The sequence below is a fragment of the Rana temporaria genome, chromosome 2 (genome assembly GCF_905171775.1).
Source record: "Rana temporaria chromosome 2, aRanTem1.1, whole genome shotgun sequence".
Lineage (NCBI taxonomy): Eukaryota > Metazoa > Chordata > Amphibia > Anura > Ranidae > Rana > Rana temporaria.
Window position 1 is genome coordinate 90,468,358 of NC_053490.1, and position 20,807 is coordinate 90,489,164.

Consider the following 20,807-nt stretch of genomic DNA (forward strand, 5'->3'; position numbering starts at 1 on the left):
AGTCTTGCAGTTTTGATTTCTGTATAAAGCAATGAGGAAGGAAAATACATTCTAGGAGCCACTCATCACTCAAAACCCTCATGTAAAGAGTGGAAGCAGCCTCAGCCTAGACTCCATCCAGGCCACAGACCCTACATGTTTCGTACTGTTTTGTGTGATGTGCAGCTCCTTAGATGACTTTTCCTTCCCCATTGACTTCTATGGAGCTGAGATGATCTTTTTCTCTGCCAGCACTCCCAGCGGTTGTCAGCATATGAAGACCTAATAGAACCTGAAGCGGCACCCTTCATTTCTTTATAAAGCAGCCACATAGCAGAATAGCTCACCCTCTGCCTGCATGCTGTAGGATCCCTAAGTAGAAGACACTTGGCCTGTTTTAAAAATACTGGCTAGATCAAAAGATTAAAAATAAAACAAATGCAGCCACCACATCTCTGGGCGTCGGTACAAAAACCTCCATTAGATACATGATTTGAATTGGCAGTGTTCAGCAGGTGGTGCAAATTGACCTTTTGCTCTGACAGTGTTTTTTTTCCTATTCTCTTCTACCTGTCCCCCATTTCTTGTACGGGAGTGGGGGGAAAATCTCCCCAACAGGGTTACAGGCAGAAATAAAAGACTGATTGACATGTTATGTAAGTATAACCAAAGGCAAAAGTAGTAAAGTAATAGAGGGGAAATCTTTCAATGGGGACACTGGTGAACTTGTGGGGCAGGGGCATAATGGATTCCCTTAATTTGCATGGATTTTCTCACTTCCTGTCTTGACTATGGGACAGGGAGTGAAAGGTAATCTCTCCATTGGGACACATATGACAAAAAACTCACAGGGGTTATACCCTTACCTCAGGGCTTGACAAATTTGCTTGGTTTTTGGGAGCCAGCTAAAAAGTTAGGAGCCAGGAACGCACCCCGTCCCACCGAGCTCACACGCAGAAGCGAACGCATATGTGAGTAGCGCCCGCATATGAAAGCAGTGTTCAAACCACACATGTGAGGTATCGCCACGATTGGTAGAGCAAGAGCACTAATTCTAGCCCTAGACCTCCTCTGTAACTCAAAACATGCAACCTGTAGAATTTTTTAAACGTCGCCTATGGAGATTTTAAAGGGTAAAATTTGTCGCTATTCCACAAGCGGACAACATTTTGAAGCATGACATGTTGGGTATCAATTTACTCGGCAGAACAAAAAAAATTGGACTAACTTTACTGGTGTCTTATTTTTTTAATAAAAAAAGTGCGCTTGGAAGACCGCTGCACAAATACGGTGTGACAAAGTATTGCAATGACCGCCATTTTATTCTCTAGGGTGTTGGAATATAAAATATATATATCATGTTTGGGGGTTCTAATTAGAGGGAAGGAGATGGCAGTGAAAACAGACAGGGGAAGCTCCATTAGAATTGCTGGTTGTCTTGTCATACCAACGGCCACCACAAGATGGCACCAGATCACAGAAAGAAATCATAGGCCTGCAGAAGGCCTCAATTACCGGCTGGCGCGGCCCGACACGATCACGCGACGGGGGCGCACGGAGAGACACAGGATGCGTCAGGTCGCAAATTCTAGTCCCAATGGCGACCTGGCGCCCGGGGTTTGTCGAACCCTGCCTTACCTTTTTTTTTCAAAATGAAGAAAAGTTTTGCCTAATAGTTCAGATTTAACTCTTTGCCAAAAAAAAAAAAAAAACTGTTTTGCTGCAGTTATGAAGACTAAGGCCAGCCATACACAGTTTGAATCTTGGCCTGTTCAGCAAGAACTGACAGAGATTCGAACCGTTAATGGGCAGGCTGAATGTTCCAAGTGGATCGATTAATCAACTTGGGTACAACCAAACTAAAGTTAAAAACAAACACCCAGATAAACCGCTGGACTAATTGCAGACAGTAGTAAACAGTAAACTTTATTATAAAAATAACACCATTCAAAAATACAAAAAATCTGGGCAAAAGTTTGAGATTCCACCAACTATTAAAATTTTTGCGTGATGACGCGATCCTGACACGTTTTGTTGGCCAATGAAAGCTAACTTCTTTGGACAATGACTCGGCAGGAGGGATTTCCTTGTCAACACTGCTTGTTCAAGCCTGCCACTACTGAACTCAAACTTTGAGCCAATCGGGTATCGTTCATTTACATCTGCTTTTAAACAACATGCTTGCAGGAGGATAGAGCAGAGAGATGACCTTTTCAACCTTTTTTCTACTCCTTCACTGTCTAATCTCAGGTAGCAGAGGAGTCAGGCTACTAGGCTGACTGTGTTTTCTATCAGGGCTGTGTAAATTACAAGACTGGGTGGGCCCAAATTCAAATCCTTTGGCAGCTAAGAAAACTCCCATATACGAATTCTAATAGTGTATTTAGCCATTTGCCTGCAGTTCAGCTTTAATCTGTGCCGCCCCATCTAACAATCACCTAATTAGATATGGTTTTCTGTCTCCTCTTCATGACCTCCAGCGCACCGGACACCTGTTCCCAGTTGTTCCCGATCACAGGGAAGCCACTGAACGGCTGTTATAAAATAGAACAACATTATGGCATCCCGCCAGAGACTGAGTAATGTATTCTAGTTTAAGAGCCTCCACGGAGATTATACTAGAGCTCCAGTGTCTTTGGAATTACCCATGTTGAATTTCAGCCAGTGTTTCCGTACCCCGCAATGAACTTCAGTTTGAAACCAAGTGATAATTGATGCATAACTGTTGTCTTTCATCAATTTAACACTGTTACAGTACAACTAAATCCTCTCAGAAAAATGTCTGCAGTATAGCACAAAGTAAATTGTTAAGGATCTCCAAAACCTTTTAAAATGCACATTTTTCGTGCAGTACAGGACACTTTCTCAAAGGAAATGTCTGAGGTTAAGCCCAGGTTCACACTGGGTACGATTTGGTACGATTTGAGATGTGATTTCACATGTCAAATCGCATCTCAAATCGGTGGCATTTGCCGGCAATGGCACAGTCCTAATCGGTGCGACGCCGCATCTGCGGCGCTGCACCGATTTCAAAAAGTAGTTCCTGTACTACTTTTTGCGATTTCGGGCCACGATTTACATTGACATCTGTGCAGAAACCGATGTCTCTTAAATCGCGTCCGAAATCGCTGCAAAGCCGCGAAATCGCGGTAAAATCGCGATTTTGAATTTGCAGCAGTGTAAACCTAGCCTAATGGTGGTTTGCCCCATTTAGTTGTCTTACTGCAGGGTGCCTGATGGGCCACTATGAGCTCCCCCTGAGTGCACTACTTGGATCAGTGGGTTCATTAAATAACTTCTCTGATCTGTGCCCACATCCCTGGTATTCATAAACATATATAGACAAAGAATATTTAAGGCACCACACAATTACAATCCTTTTTAGTAGAAACAATATACCTTTTTTTAATACAATGTATATACTGTAAAACACAATGACATGATGTTTTGGGATAAAATAGCAAGAGCAATATGGTGATAATGACCCCAGACTTTACTGGAGTATTCATTAACAGACCATGGGTAAGCCCCATTCAATGATCATTTTCTCCTACAGCGTCTTTGATTGATCAACCGTTTCTTGGATTCAAAATAGTACACTTCTTCAGGAGATAGAGTGGAATTTTCCTCTAACACAACACAATCCAATTCAATTTATTATAATTCATATGCATATATGTGTTGGCATACATTCACTGCTTATCACCCATGCATATCCTTCACCTTAGTAAAGGCCATTGTGTTTTCTATACATTGAATTAATAAAGCTACATTGTTTTTTATTAAAATGGATTGAAATTTTGTGGTGCCTCAAACGTCCTGCCGCTACAAAAATCTTTGTTTATATGTTTATAGATTGTAAACTCTAATGAGCAGGGCCCTCTGATTCCTCGTGTGTTGAATTGTATTGTAGCTGTACTGTTTGCCCTTTGTAAATAATGTTTATGGATCAAAAGTAGACCTCTTTTGAAGTTTCTGCTCAAACCTCTTTATGGTTCCCAAACCGAAGGGGGACGTTCGGCCTATTCATGATCCAAAGACTCTCAACTTGTGGGCTCAGAAGTTTTTCTTAAAATATTCATTGCTTCCCTCCTTCTCGGGGATTTTCTGGTCTCAGTAGACTCCCACGACACCCATCTCCTTTTAAAGTACATGTCCTGTCCCTGTTGGCCAACAAATGGTACAGACTCTGCAGAGCTTGGTTAGAACCTCAATCCAAGACAGTTATCACTGGACCTCACAGATTGGAGTCCCTGGGCCTGACTTTAGACACAGCCCTGTTCAGAATCTTCCTGTCTTGGGATAAACTTTTGTCCCTTCATTGTCATGCCTGGGCCAAGGGGGAGCCCCAAATTTAGGTCTGCATGAAGGTCTTGGATCTAATTATCACTTCCTTCTAGGCTGTGTTATAGCACCCATTTCACAACAGAACATTGCAGTTCTACATCCTGGTAGCGTGAGACAAGCAGACTTGGTCTTTGGACAGCCCCATGCGTCTAACCCCCCAGATCAGACTTTCCTACTGTGCCAACCCAGGCTCTGGAGTTAAGGAAACCCTTTCCTCCACAGATATGGAAGGTTCTCACGATGGATGCCAAAGCTGGCCTCATTAGAGAGTATACCTGACGAGAATCCGTTGAGCAATGCCACAGCCATGGCCTACATTAATAATCAATGAGACTGTATAAGTTGCATTGCTCAACAGAAAGCAAATTTGATTCTCTCTTGGGCAGAACTTCATGTTCTGATCCTGTACATATCCCACATGTGGAAAATTAGCAATTGAAGAATCGGCCAAAAGTGTTTTTAATCCATAAACAACAAAGGAAAGGTGCTACTACCCCAAGTTAATGAAACTCCTCCTGTGCTGTCGGGTGCAGGATGTGCAGTTGCTCATCTGCCAATGTGATGAATGGATAAAGGATAGTCTGCAACTCCTTATTGCTCTTTAAATCTGTCCAAATTTATTGTGTCACCACAAAAGATAAAAGTACAGCAGAGGTAGACGCGCTTCATCTGCAACAGCCTTGTTCACAACCACAAAGGTGTTTTAATCCCTTTTCCACAGATTTGGGGTGCTTGGCATGGATCTGCTAGTGTCCAGATTCAGCAAAAAAAAAAAAGATTCCAGGTTTTTCGCCAGGTCTAGGGACCTTCAGGCTTTAACAGCTTTCACACCACCTGGATCTTTGATCCCAGGGGCCAGTGTTCCATTTTGCACCTCAGTCACTTGCATGCCTGTTAAAGCCATGGTCCTGAGGGACAGGCGTCTTTTAGCTTTGTTAACCCTAATCTCTTGAAACCTAGGCAGTTTACTTCTTGGTAAAGTCTACCACTGCACCTATAGGGCCCATTTCACTTGGTACAAGTCTGGACTGTGTCATTATCTGTTTTTTCTATACCCTCAAAGGACAAATCTAAAGCCCCGTATACACGCTTATGTTTTTGGACCGCCGTACGTCTGTTTTTTTTGTGGCATGCTAGTCTCATGTCCAAAGTGAAGAGGTTGCTCACTATATGAAAATTTTCATACAACAGAATACAATGTCAGAAGTGACATAATGTGTTGAATAGTTTTTTTATGTATTCTTTTGTTTCTGAGCATGCGTAGTCTTGCTCTTACATTTTTTTTTCGGACGAAAACCGTACTAATGAAATGAAAATCGGATGTTGAGTTTACATCCGACAAAAATGTTAGTCTGCACATCCAGCTTTTGTCTGGCGAAAAATAAAAAAACAGCTGTTGAAAGCACTGTACGAAAGATCCAAAAATCGCACAAATTTTTCCATCCGATTTTCGGATCGTGTGTACTGCCTTAAATCTTGTTTTTTTTTAGTTTGAGACCTTTTGGCCTCTTCCTGAAGGTGGTCTCTGTTTTCCACCTTAAAGCAAACACGCCACCACTTTTAGAGATGATGGTGGCCTGCTTCTTCTTCCTTGCTCTTTGCCAGCCCACCAATGATGTTGATTCTGATCTCATGCCTGTATATTATAAGATCGGAGCAGCTTGTTAATGAAAAAAAAGAAGCTGAGCCAGATCAGATATGGCACATTGTCCTAGCAGTGCTATTCTTTAGAGCATTATGTGCCAAAGGACAAATGGGTGCATACAACACTAAACGATAATACCACAAAGTGCACCATCCTGATGCAGCAGAGGTCAGCCTTTCATAGTTTGAAAAGCAGCAAGGCCGGACTGTGCACCTGTACCTTCCACCTGTACCTAAATGGCAGGGCGTCATGCATCAAGACTACCCAGTGTACATGAGGCCTTAATGAGCAGTGTGTGAAGTGCAGTAACCCATCGCACATACTTTGTAATCATCAAAGGTTCACCATTGGAACATGTCACATCGTTCACCTGTATCCTGACCCCTCTCCCCGTGCTCCTCCTCCCTGTGACAGCGCATCGGCTGTCACTTTTTAAAAATAGCGTGCCTTTGTGGGGCTCCACCCATGCAGACACATCTTTCATTCACAGATTCCTGCCACCACAGCAGAGGGACTTGTAGATTGAATGAACTTCGGGCACACTGATCAGCACTCCCTAAAGCTCTGAAAATGACAGCCTGTACACTACAGAGGTATGGGCAACAGAGCTGTGAGCAATGTGTGTCCTGGAGCTTGACATTGCACCCATGCTCAGCTGATCACAGGTACAATACTTTGCAGGCTCCTATTTAAAAAAAAAAAAAACACTTAAATATGTGCATTTGTTTTTTCGTGCAAAGGTGAATTTAGCCTTTTAACAAATGGGTCCTAATTGCTATAGGTTAATATTGGCACAAGATTGCTATTTGCGCTGCCTTGTTACATAGCCCCAAAAATAAATGAATAGCCTCTATATGAAACAAATGGAGATTTTAATCATAGTTTTGAATGGTTTTGCATAGTTATGAGAATAAATAACATGTACACACATGCCACTGTCATGAACTGTGCTTGCCTTCCCAGGCTACAAGTTGTCAATCTTTCCCTCTTTTCTACATTGAAAAAGGTCAGCATTTTGGATCTGTGCACCACATGACCCTTGTAAACTGCTCAAAGATAATTTTACTGGCAAATATATATTTTTTTCAGATGTAAACTGTTCATTTTAACAAGGCGGCTGATGGAAAGTATATCCTGCCAGGAAGAGCCGTCTTGTTAAATCATCAAATGTTTTTTTTTTTTTTTTCTGTAGTACTCTGTATCTCTTTTCAATGCACAGAGGAATTGTATAGGGAAGATTGATTTTGCCTACAAATAATTGCCTAAAGCTAATCAACCCCAGGGTTTACTGTTTCCATTGATTTTTACAGTAATATTCTGTACAGCTGTGTCTGACATAAGGTACTCTCTGTATAGCTGTGTCTGACATAAGGTACTCTCTGTATAGACTATAGTTGGAGTGTACATTGTCTCAAAATTGGCTACAATGTGCAGTCCAAAGCTTGGTAACAATGTAAATTGAACTGCTGTTATGGGCCATTTGAGTGTATTTCTGTATGCATGATTGGATCACAGAGCAGGACCAAATCTGTGTTCTAATTGGCCGATTCTGTTCTGATTGGCCTTAGATGTGGTGGCTTCGGGGCTGCTGATAAGCAGAACAACTGGTCCTGTACTGGGCCCAGGCCTCATCAGCTAAACAAGGGGCCCAGGGCAGCTTTATTTTTAATTTCTGCCTAAATTTAATACATAGATTTTTACTAGACCACACACTAGACCACATATCCCTGGGCCACACCATGTCAACAGAGGAGGCCCAGGAGGTAGGAGCAGAGGAGGGACTTTTTTTTTCTTTCTCATTGTCGGGGAATAAGCTGATAAAGTCAGTGCCGCTATTCTACTGCACCTCGGGGGGGGGGGGGGGGGGCCTGTCAAGAAGGCTGTATGGGGGCCCCTGTGATTTCTAACCGCAGCCCTGTGTGGCTGCATTCGTTTTCGTTTCCCATTTTTCAGGCTAAAAACATTTGCCGCAAGTATAGGATAATACCTGCTGATTTTGCTAGAAATGCAGTGTTCATTTCACTTCCTGGAAGTATAAAACTATTTTGTCTTCCTACTTTATACTACTCTCCTCATCTCCCATGCATTTAAGATGAACAAAGGCAAATGTGTTTGAAGTCCAGCCTGGGTGGCAGCTATGGCTCCCTCCATAGATACAGTAAAGAAGTGAGAATAGCCACCCAGGGACAGGAAGTGCTTTATTCAAGCGATTACCAGGTAAAAATAAAGGTGAAAAGGCTGAAAGACGAAAACAAATCCAACCACAACATCCAACAATTTTTTATTTTTTTTTGTTAAATACGCTTTAATAAACCTATAACATAAATGATGCTGTTATTGTCTGTACTCCCCTTTCCTTTGCCAGTTTCTGGTGGCCTTGTAATGTTTAACTGGTATCTATTTCTAACAAATAGAGCCTTGTAATGATGCAGTCTTCTATCAATATAAGTACGCAGTGTCATGGGGCAAGGATGCAGCATTTCAGAGGAGGATGTGATAAATCTGTAATGTTCTTATTGAACGGAGGTTATTATTAGCTTATATGAGTCATGGCAATTTCAGTTTTTGGTGATAGCATCCAAATTTTCACCCATCTTGTGGAAAATATACTCCTTGCATTATATGTCTTTGTTGTCACCTTTTGTAAAAGAGATTTTAGTTGATTGTATATTTGTGGCTAGTATAAAAGATAATTACAAAGGGTTTAAAACATACATTCACTGGCCACTTTATTAGGTACACCTTGCTAGTACTGGGTTGGACCCCCTTTTACCTTTAGAACTGCCCTAATTCTTCATGGCATAGATTCAACAAGGTGTTGTAAACATTCCTCGTCAACTCCTTGTCATGTTCAAGAAACCAGTGGTGAGATGATTTGAGCTTTGTGACATGGTGCATTATCCTGCTGGAAGGAGCCATCAGAAGATGGATACACTTTAGTCATAAAGGGATGGACGTGGTCGGCAACAATACTCGGGTAGGCTGTGGCGTTTAAACGATGCTTAATTGGTACTATCTCCCACACTATTGCACCACCAGTCTGAGCTGTTGATACAAGGCAGGATGGATCCATGTTTTCATGTTGTTTATGCCAAATTCTGATTCTACCATCTGAATGTCGCAGCTGAAATCGAGACTCGTCAGACAGGCAATGTTTTGCACTAAGGTAAAGGAAGCAATTTAGGGGGAAAAAAATCCTTTACAACCCCTTTAAGGTCATGGGGTGGCCTGGCCAGTCTCTAGACCTTAATCCAGGGGTCCTCAAACTACGGCCCGATGATGATGGCGAGGGGGGGCTTGCAATGAGGGGATGATGATGATGATCATGGTGAGGTGGGGGGGGGGGGGGGCTTGCAATGATCATGATCGGTTTGCAATTAATGATTGTGGGGGGGGGGGGCTTGCAATGAGAGGATTATAATGATGAAGGGGGAGGGTTGCAATGATCGTGACGGTCTTGAAATGATGGCTTGGATTTGAAATGGTGGTGAGGTGGGGGGCTTGCAATGATGGCTTGAAATGACGGTGAGGGTGGGCTCAAAATAACATGTGTGCATAGGAAATTGTTCATAGTTTTTTTTTATAGTCCGGCCCTCTAACGGTCTGAGAGATAGTAAACTGGCCCCCTGTTTAAAAAGTTTGAGGACCCCTGCCTTAATCCTATAGAAAGATTTACGGAGGGAGATGATACTTTGAATTGCCAAGCGGCAGCCAAGAACCTTAAGGATTTAGAGAAGATCTGTAAAAATGAGTGGACCAAAATCCCTCCTGCAGTATGTTCAGCAAACCTGGTAACCAACTACAAGAAACGTCTTGCCTCTGTGCTTGCCAACAAGGTTTTCTCCACCAAGTAAAATAAGTCATGTTTTGCTTGGGAATCAAATACTCATTTTATTCACTGAACTGCAACTCCATGTATAACATTTGTATCGTGTGTTTTTTCTGGATTTTTGGTTAGTATTCTGTCTCTATCATTTAAATTACACCTATGATAAATATTATACACCCTTCATTTCTTTGTAAGTGGGCAAACTTACAAAATCTGCAGGGGATCAAATAATTTTCCCCACTGTAGATGAATGAGGATGTGTTAAAGTGCTTGGTCAGAATATGTGAATACATCATGTGCATGATCTGGGCACAGGTTTACTTTAAACATGCTTTGGATAAACATGGATGTATCCTCAGACAAAAAATATATATCTTTGGACACACGCACAATTGACATGCTTTTGGCACTGTATGCCACCAGAATAAAATTAAAAGGAAACAATTCAAATGAATTTAATCGTGATATCCCCTTTAATCCAAGGGGATATCACGTACAAATTTTAGGAACTGCAACCATTTTTATACACACTCCTCCCATTTCCAGGGGCTCAAATGCAATTGGACAAATGAATATAATCATGAATAAAATGTTCATTTTTTATATGTTGTTGAGAATCCTTTACTGGCAATGACTGCCAGGATTATGGTGTTTTTCCTTTCTGATGCTTTGCCAGTTTCTAAGAGCCGGTTCACACTGGGGCAACTCGTCAGACGACTCAGCCGCCTGACAAGTCGCATCCCATTCTATTCAATAGAACCGTTCTAATAGGAGCAACGCAAGTCTCTCCGACTTAGAAAAAGGTTCTTGTACGACTTCGGGGGCGACTCGGGGCGACTTGCATTGACTTCTATACAGAAGTCAATTTGCAAGTCGCCTCTGAAGTCGTCTTCAGGACGCCTTGCTGAGTCGCCCCCGAAGTCGTGCCGCCCCAGTGTGAACCGGCTTATACTGCAGCTGTATTCAGTTGTTCTTTTGTTTGTGGTTCTTTCTTCCTTTAGTTTTGCCTTCAGCAAGTGAAATGCATGCTCAATTGGGTTGAGATCAGGTGATTGACTCGGCCATTGCAGAGTATTTCACTTCTTTTTTCAAAAGCTCCTGGGTTGCTTTTGCAGTGTGTTTTGGATCATTGTCCATCTGTACTGTGAAGAGCTGTCCAATCAACTTTGCTGCATTTGGCTGAATCTTGGCTGACAGTATATCTCTAAATAGTGCAGAATTCACCTGGCAGCTTCTGTTACATCATCAATAAACACCAATGACCCAGTGCCACTGGAAGCCATGCATGCCCATGCCATCACATGCCTTCTCCACACTTTTTTTATTTCCCGTCATTCTGGTACAGATTAATCTTAGTTTAATCCGTCCAAAGAATGCTTTTCCAGAACTGGTCTGGCTTATGTGAGCACTGAGCAATAGCTTGCAATGTATGGTGGCTGTGATGGGGAATCTGATGTATGGGGGTGCTGATGGGGATTCTGATGTATGGGGGATTCTGATGTAGGGGGGCTCTGATGGGGGATTCTGATGTAGGGGGGCTCTGATGGGGAAATCTGGTGTGTACTTTTATGATTTTTTTTTTTTTGCTGATCCGATCCGTGACTCTGATGTGAAGATCGATCCGATCCATGAGTTTTCTGATCCGTTGCACCCCTACTATATATATGTTTGGCTGTACGAGCTAAAAGTCCCACATTCGGTCAAAAGCCTGAACAGCTAAAGTTTGGTCCAAACCTTGAACTCACCCCTACTTGGGAGCAGAGAGCTCACTGCCATGGTTCCTATGAGATGGAAATCAGTAGGTGATTCAGCCACTGCTGAACTTAAACACCTTTTTGATGATAGTATTTTTAAAACATCTTTATTAAACCTGACAGGTTATTGTCTAAAATTATAGGGTTGTGTCTAAGCCTAAAACTATTTTATAATAGTAAGTTTATTATACATTTTGTTTTTTTCCAGGTACCTGATTGGTCCAAGATCGGAGACCTGGGATCCAACAGTGAGCAAATATTTCTGAACCTCCAATCCAAAGGCCTGAAAGGAGGAGGTAACTATGTTGTTTAACAGTGCTGTCCTTAGTGTATCTCATTGCTTTTCTGTTACGAGGCCATATGACATACGATATGACATTAGTTAGCAAATGGAAATTTATTGCTGCATGACACTCGGCATGCTCTATATTGTATTATTTTTCATGTAGCATAGTTTAGGAATCTAAGAGAAAAAGACAAATTGAGGTTGGTGACATATAAAAATGTATTATTCTTATCATAAATAAAAGGCACTCAAGCCCTTCTGTGCTAATTTATCACACCTTTTCTTTAGTGAAACTTTAAAAGTGGTTCTAAATGCAACACATTTTACTTTGCATTCCCTGTATTGATGTAAAAAAAATCCCAGTTGTAGTATCGCCCCTTCAACTTTCTTATACTTATCAGAGTCCTGTCATGATCCAACACTGTGCCTGTTTGCAACCGCACTAGTTTCTCTCTCTCTCTCTGCCCTCAAAGGACACAGAGACAGCAGCAGGAGCCATTGGCTCCTGTTCCTGTCATTTAAATCTTGTGTGTGAGGGGCAGGGCCAAGCCACACTGTGTGTGTCTGTGGACGTACACAGCCCTGCTGAGGGAGGGGCCTGCACATAAGCCCCCCATAACAAGCGGCTTGCTATGGTGGCACACACAGAGATGGTGGAGCCTCGAACAGGAGATTTGCCGCCACTCTGTGCATCACCCTTACTCTTATCTCTATGGCGCATATTATCCAGTGATAGGCGACAATATCTGGGAGGGTCCAGGTCTGTGACTTGGTTATTGTAAACAAAGCACAATAGACCACTCTTATTAGGGGGGTCACACGTCCTCTGGTAAGCGCGGTTGTGTTTCTTGGCTGGTGACACCCCATCGTAGCCTCATTACTTTCACAGCTGGAGGGACTTTTTCATCCTGATTTTTTTACGCAATCACATAGATTGCTCATGGACACTTCTATGGAATTTCACTTCTATGAATTTACTTGGTTATTGGAATAATTTTGTGCATGTTCATCACATGTCTTTCTTCATTTAGCTCTGCACTATTTATTTTATATATTAAATAAAAATGTGTTGTGATGCAAGAGCTTTCCACATATTTACTTAGAAATCTTGCATGGTCTCCTTCTGCTCTCTGTATACTTGTCAGTAATATATATATATATTTTGTGACAGGTAAATTTGGACAATCAACTCCACCACTTGTTGACTTCCTCAAAGACATTCTAAGGAGATACCCAGAAGGAGGACAAATTCTAAAGGTGACAACCCTCTTTCGTTGCTGTATGACTTGTCAGAGAGAAACTGGTATACTGATAGTAGCATTCAAATTGTTTATTGTGCTTGAGCGATCAAGATATACTAAACTCAGGGTAAATATAAATCAATCCGAATAGGGGATATATATTGACCAGGCAGCGCTTATAAATGTATGAATGAACATAACATCTGAATAAAATCTGATTGATAACTGTCCATAACATGTGTAGTCACATTTAGAAAATTTCAAAAGAAGGCAGAGTGAAAGTCCAATTAATCCCAAAGGAGAAAGGATGCAATCTTGATTGCTTGTCAGAAGTCTACACCACCACACGTGTGCTGAAAGAAATGGGGGGGGGATGTGGATAGTGACCCCCCTTTTTAAAGACTCTTACCAGATCTCAATGATAAATCCACATAAGAATATACAATCAGGAATCAATCTTGGTGTAAAAACTCCTCAAATCGGACCGATCAATTGCTCAGTGATTATCATAAAAACAAAAGGGAAGTATACATAGTGTAATCCCCTTTAAGTTTGTTTAATCACACTTATATAAAATAATCCATCCAGATGTAAACTCACATTTGTACAGTAAAAAAATCAGCATTTAAGATCATATATCACCAGTATAAGGCAGCAGCTGCAGTCATTAATTTTTGACCTTTTTCTTTTTGTCAATTAGTAGGCTATCTTTCCTGAAGCGCTTGATTGATTTGTGTGGGTTTGGGCGCCTTTGTCCCATTATAAATCACTTTGGTTTATGGATCAAGATATACTGTAGGTGAAGTAGACTTTGAATGAAATTTTTTATTATAAAATGCCAATCAATTTTTACCCTTAAAGTAGAACTAAAGTTCCACTGTACCTCGCTGTGAGTATGCAGGCTTTTTATTGCAGAAGAGACATGCAATAAACTACACATACCTGATCACAGTGACCCCTTACATGCGCAGCTCAGCTTACAGTGGCTGGCCTGAAACTGTGTGCTGGAACGACTAGGTCCTTCACATGCGCAGAAGAGGCATCCTCCTACGCCGGCAAATAGAGGAGCCATTTAGGAGCCGGGTCTCTTTCTCCCTGTCCTGACCACATTGTAGATCCTCCTTCTTCCTTACCCACAGCCACTGCGCCGTCATGCATCACGCCATTAGCAAGGCAGAGCATGGGAGAGGTGGCAGGTCTGGGCTGAGTGCAGGCGCTTCGAGCAGGTGATGCTGGGCGGTCCTAGCAACCAGTCACCAGCTTCTTAAAAAACTGGGCAGCTTCCACCCTCTTTTCCGATCTGGTAGGAATGAAAGGTAGGAATGAAAATGCTGCTGTGAAATGGAAAAGGGGGGTGGGGGGGGGTGAAGAGACTGCTATAAGGAGGGGGTGAGAACATTGCTATAAAGAGGGGGTGGGTGTGAAGAAACTGCTATAAAAGGTGGGGTATAAGGACACTGCTAAAAAGGGTGGGAGGGTTACGACACTGCTAAGAGGGGGGCTAAGGTGGGGGGGGGGGGGCACTGATATGATGGGAGAACTGTGCCATAAAAGGTGGGACTGTAACATGAAGGTCAACTGTGATGTAAAGGGGGGGGGGCAATGACATAAAAACTGTGTGATGTGCAGTGTTCTTTGTATAATAAGATATTCATTTACATAATGGTAGGCTGTCTTAGAAAAGTGTTTATGTAATGCACAGAGTTGCTACAATAAATGCATTCGACCTCATAAAAGAACTAATATTGTGTTCTTACTGTAGGAGCTGATTCAAAATGCAGAGGACGCTGGTGCAAGTGAAGTGAAATTTCTCTATGATGAAACACATTATGGCACCGAATCTCTTTTCTCTAAAGATATGGCCCAATATCAAGGTGGGTTTGGCAGAAAAAACAATTGTGCAAACAAACATCTATGAACACATTGGGGGATATTTACTAAAGTAAATCCACTTTGCACTACAAGTGCAAACTACAAATGCACTTGAAATTGCACTGGAAGTGCAGTTGCTGTAAATCTGAAGGGTAGATCTGAAATGAGGGTAAGCTATGCTGATATTATTATTCAATCATGTGCAACCTAAAATGCTGTTTTTTATTTTCCTTGCATGTCCCCCTCGGATCTACAGCAACTGCACTTCCAAGTGCAATTTGCACTTGTAGTGCAAAGTGGATTTGCCTTTAGTAAATAACCCCCATTGTGTTGAGAATTGTTTTAACGGTTGATATATAAAGTTGCATTAGGTTTTAGGTATACACATTAGTGTGTTTTTTTTTGTTTTTTAGCAGGCTACTGCCTTATGGTATGTACCAGCTGGTGACTGTGGTATCTTTTTTTAACCTGCCAGTGAGATTTCCCCTTAGGGGATGCATATTCACTAAATGGTGGCCAAATGATGCATATTGGCATACTTGCTTACATGTTATGGGCACGGTTCTCTACCCCAGCATCGGTGGCAAGCCACATACTTCCTTGCCTGTGCCTACTCCAACAGGATGTCTGTCAGGAACAAGTAGAGCTATGGGAGTAACTGATTGGTTAGTATGAGATATTTATCTTTACCTATGGAACATTCCTCTTCATCCCTCATTGTATTTATTGGAATATTCAATTGCTTTAATATGCTCAGTGAATACCCTGTGTAAGAATATTGTGATGCCATCAAACCTGAAAAAAGATGAGTGGGTGACGGACGATGTCTCTTCACACCTGTCTCAGAGGATACCAATGCCTTCCACTAGAAACAACCATTGTCCATCTCTGAGGCTGAATACACATTGCCAGGCCCAGTAAATCTGAAGTGGCTTCACTAAATTGCAATTGATATGTGACCCAGAGGTTGGACATGTGCTGCTTTCTTTGTCGTACACCACGGGACACAGAGCCATTCATTACATAATGGGTTAAGGGTCACCAGCGGTGATTGCACACTAGCACAACCAATTGAAGACAGTTCCCCTCCATATAACCCCTCCCATCAGGGAAGTACCTCAGTTTTTTCACCAGTGTCTAAGGTGTTGGACACGTGGAGGATGTGCTAAGGAAAGCTCTGCCAAAGAGATCCTCTGGGGGTAAAAAGAGCTATGCTTGTGGATCCATCCATGACGCAGAATAATTTACCAGAGAAAAAGAAAAACAAACTACCTTGTTTTCAACGTTCTCTCTCCCCGGCTCCTGGTAAATCTACCTCCAGCCAGTGGCAACGGCATTTTTCAGCCAGCCACAAAGGCTAAAGAGCACCAGGCCTAGAAGAACAAGAAGCCGTGGGGTTCAAAAGCTAACAAGCAAAACCCCAAAGCCTCTTTATGAAGAGGCGCCCCCGCTCGGCCCAGTGGGGGGGACGGCTCCATCAGTTTTCAGCGGCATGGCAGACAGAAATCCAGGACAAATGGGTAGTATCCACAGTATCCCTAGGGTACAAGCTGAGCTGGAATTTTGAGAGATCCCATCTTCTCAGTTCCGAAGCTCAAGGCTCTCCAAGGATCCGCTAAAATGAGCGTCCTTCAAAGGATTGGATTACTTGCTACCTGGGTATTAACAAAAGTACTAGCCCCTCTGAGGGCACAGGGCATAGCGATAACAGCCTATCTAGATGATCTACTTGTGATAGATCAGTCAGAGGCAGGATTAGATCACGCTGTGCTCACCACTATAAAATACCTGGAGCATTTAGGATGGATTGTAAACTTACAAAAATCCTCTCTACAATCCCAAAGAAGGGTAGAGAATTTGGGCATGATCATAGACACAGCCCAAATTCGGGTATTCCTACCAGAGCCAAAGATTAAGTCGCTGAAGAACCTGATCTACAAGGTCAAAGCAAAGAAAAGACCATCTATTCACCTTTGCATGAGGCTATTAGGGAAGATGTTAGCCTCCTTCGAGGCTGTCCCTTACGCCCAGTTTCATTCGAGACTACTTCAGGGCAGTATTTTAGCCACCTGGAACAGGAAGATCCAAGCTCTGGATTTACCCATGCGCCTGTCTTCACAGATGCGCCAAAGCTTCACTTGGTGGTTAAAAACCAAGAACTTGCAGAAAGGAAGATCCTTTCTCCCAGTCACCTGGAGAGTGGTGTCTACGGATGCCAGCCTAAGGGGCTGGGGAGCAGTGTTAGAAGAAGCTTCAGCCCAGGGAACCTGGGCCAAGACCAAAAGGAGCCTGCCCATCAACTGTAGAACAAGGAGATTGGGACTTTTTAAATGAGGTTCCAGACAGGGTGGGAGTACAAAAAGGAAAACATATTTATTAACATGCATAAAGATGTGTGATACACTCTGAGTCACAGGAGCTGGGCATGTAGACATAACAGTAATGGACAATAGAGATACATAATACTGTCAACCAGGAAACTCATGACATAAGGCTTCACATATGAAACATGGACACAGGGACATGCAATGCCATCAATAATTAATACAATACAGTATGAAAAACAAAAAACAGATTCCCATGAGTGGGGGATAGGCACACAGGTTTCCTTAGATGACACAGTGCGATTAAAAGACATGAGGTAGAAAGTTGTAGATAATAGTGGCTGGTGACTCAGATATGGAGTTAAATGGCATCCTTGAATGGCCCGACATGTTTCGTGCTAAGTGCACTCATCAGGGGCTGATGCTTCCAAGTCTGGGAGGTGAAATAGTATTTTAGTCTACAATAACTTAAAGCATAAAATGAGGAACATGGATAATGGTCGGAGCCTGCCCATCAACATACTGGAAATACGGGCCGTATACTTGGCTCTCAGAACCTGGACACACAGGTTACAGGGCTACCCTGTTCAGATTCAATCCGACAATGCTACTGCAGTAGCTTACATCAATCACCAAGAAGGCACCCGCAGCCAGGGTGCTCAGAAAGAGGTGAATTGTATTTTGACATGGGCAGAAGAACATGTTCCTTGTCTCTTTGCAATCTTCATTCCAGGGTTAGAAAACTGGCAAGCGGACTATATGAGTCGCCAGCAGCTGTCACCAGGAGAGTGGTCTCTCCACCCCAAGATCTTTCAGGCCATATGCCAGAGATGGGGTGACCCTGGATGTAGACTTTCTAGCTTCCAGGTTCAACAGGAAGTTGGACAACTTTGTATCCAGGGTGAGAGATCCTCTAGCCTACGGATCGGATGCTCTAATAATTTCTTGGAATCAGTTCTCACTGATCTATGCGTTTCCTCTGATCGCTCTCTTACAGAGGCTACTTTGCAGGATTAAGAATGAAAGAATTCCTGTAATTCTAGTGGCCCCAAATTGGCCCGGAAAGGCCCTGGTACGGCAAAATCATGAAGATGGCGGTAGGAAAACCATGGAAGCCTCCGCTTCGTCACGACCTGCTGTCACAGGGTCCTGTGTTCAATTCTTCCTTACAAAAGCTAAATTTGACAGTCTGGCTGCTGAGACCCACATTCTGAAGAAACGAGGGATCTCAGGTCCAGTTCTTTCTACACTCCTTAATGGTAGAAAGCCAGCCTCCAGCCCCCGCATATGTTTCCTGGTGTGAAACTAAGAAATGGAATCCTCAGAAGTATGACATAAGTAGGTTTCTCGCCTTTTGCCAGTTAGGAGTGAATATGAAATTAGCCCTTAGTACCATTTAAGGGTCAAATATCGGCTCTATCAATCTTCTTTCAAAGACCGCTGGCATCTCATTCCCTAGTTTGGGCATTCATTCAGGGAGTACTGCGGATCAATCCACCAGTCAAATCTCCCTTGTGCCCATGGAATTTGAATTTGGTATTGTCAGTATTGCAATAGCAACCTATTCGCCATATTCCGCTGATTCTTTTAAGAAGGACATTTTTTGATTGCTATCTCTTCTGCTAGAAGAGTATCAGAATTAGCAACTCTTTCTTGCAAAGAGCCTTATTTAATTTCTCACAAAGACAAAATTGTACTACGGACCCCACCCTGCCTTTTTACCTAAGGTGGTGTCGGCTTTTCATTTAAATCAAGACATTGTTCTGCCTTCTTTTTTTCCGGATCCGCGGACAGCGTAAGAAAGATTATTGCACTCCCTAGATCTAGTGAGAGCAGTAATGGTGTATCTGCAGGCAACCGCTCAGATACGCAAAACAAATGTTTTGTTTATTTTGCCAGATGGTCCCAAGAAGGGACAAGCGGCATCAAAATCCACTATCTCCAGGTGGATTAGACAAACAATTATTCATTATTATAGACACTCTAACTGATTACCTATAAATTAGTGGTTCAACTTGCGCTCCCCTTCCCCAACATTCCCCTAATTTTTGCAGACAATTATTCAAGCCTATGGTTTAACCACTTAAGGACCGCCTCCTGCAGATATACGTTGGCAGAATGGCACGGCTGGGCACAAGCACGTACCCGTACATCCTCTTTAAGTTCCCAGCCGTGGGTCACGTGCCCGCGACCCGGTCCGAAGCTCCGGGACCTGCGGACCCGATCGCCGCCGGAGTCCCGCGATCGGTCCCTGTTCATCACAGTGGCAGCTTCGTTGATCGTGTGGTCCCTAATATAGAGAAACACGATCAATGACGTCACACGTCCAGGCCCGCCCCCCTACAGTTAGCAAAACATATGAGGTCACACATAACCCCTACAGCGCCCCCTAGTGGTTAACTCCCAAACTGCAATTGTCATTTTCACAGTAAACAATGCATTTTTTGCTGTGAAAATGACAATGGTCCCAAAAATATGTAAAAAAAATAATTAATAAAAATGCAATAAAACTATCTCCTATTTTGTAAATGCTATAAAGTTTGTGCAAACCAATCAATAAACGCTTATTGCGATTTTTTTTTTTTTACCAAAAATGGGTAGAAGAATACGTATCGGCCTAAACTGAGGAAAAAAAAACATTTTTTTAATATATATTTTTGGGGGATATTATAGCAAAAAGTAAAAAATATTGATTTTTTTTTCAAAATTGGCGCTCTATTTTTGTTTATAGCGCAAAAAATAAACACCGCAGAGGTGATCTATCTATTTGTGGGAAAAATGGACGCCAATGTAGTTTGGGAGCCACATCGCACGACTGCGCAATTGTCAGTTAAAGTGACGCAGTGCCGAATCGCAAAAACTGGCCAGGTCCTTTACCTGCATAAAGGTCCAGGTCTTAAGTGGTTAAATAACAGAACTCCTCCTCCTTTTTCTGTTAGGGCACACTCTACCAGGGCAGTGTATCACCAGGCTTCGTTGGCTCAGATCTGTAAAGCTGCAACTTGGTCTTCAGTCCACACATTATCCAAATTCTATCAGATAGATGTGAAAGGACATGAGGATGCCGCCTTTGGGCGAAGTGTGCTGCAGGTAGCAGTATAGGGCTTCTTGTCCGTAGTGGCCTGCGTGATCTGTGTCTCCCACCCTTCATATGGAGCATTGCTCTGGGACATCCCATTATGTAATAGTGGCTCTGTGTCCTGTGGTGTACGATAAAGAAAACAGTATTTTTAAAACAGCTAACATGTAAAATCCTTTTCTTGGAGTACACCACGGGACACAGAGGCCCCCCCCCTTCTTATGGGAACCTTATTGCTTGCTACAAAACTGAGGTACTTCCCTAATGGGGGGGGGGGGGTTATATGGAGGGGAACTGTCTTCAATTGGTTGTGCCAGTGTCCAATCACCGCTGGTGACCCTTAACCCATTATGTAATGAATGGCTCTGTGTCCCGTGGTGTACTCCAAGAAACTGATTTTACAGGTAAGCTGTAAAGAAATGGAGGGTCATGGCAGAATGACAGTAATGTA

General features: G+C 42.7%; 1 protein-coding gene across 1 annotated transcript in view; it reads left to right on the forward strand.

Moving 5' to 3' along the window:
* The window catches only part of SACS (sacsin molecular chaperone), an 87,298-nt gene that overhangs the window by 25,426 nt on the left and 41,065 nt on the right, over positions 1-20,807 (forward strand). Inside the window, 3 exon segments of the mRNA XM_040340518.1 lie at positions 11,763-11,850; positions 13,012-13,097; positions 14,844-14,955. Coding sequence (XP_040196452.1) covers positions 11,763-11,850; positions 13,012-13,097; positions 14,844-14,955 — 286 coding nt within the window.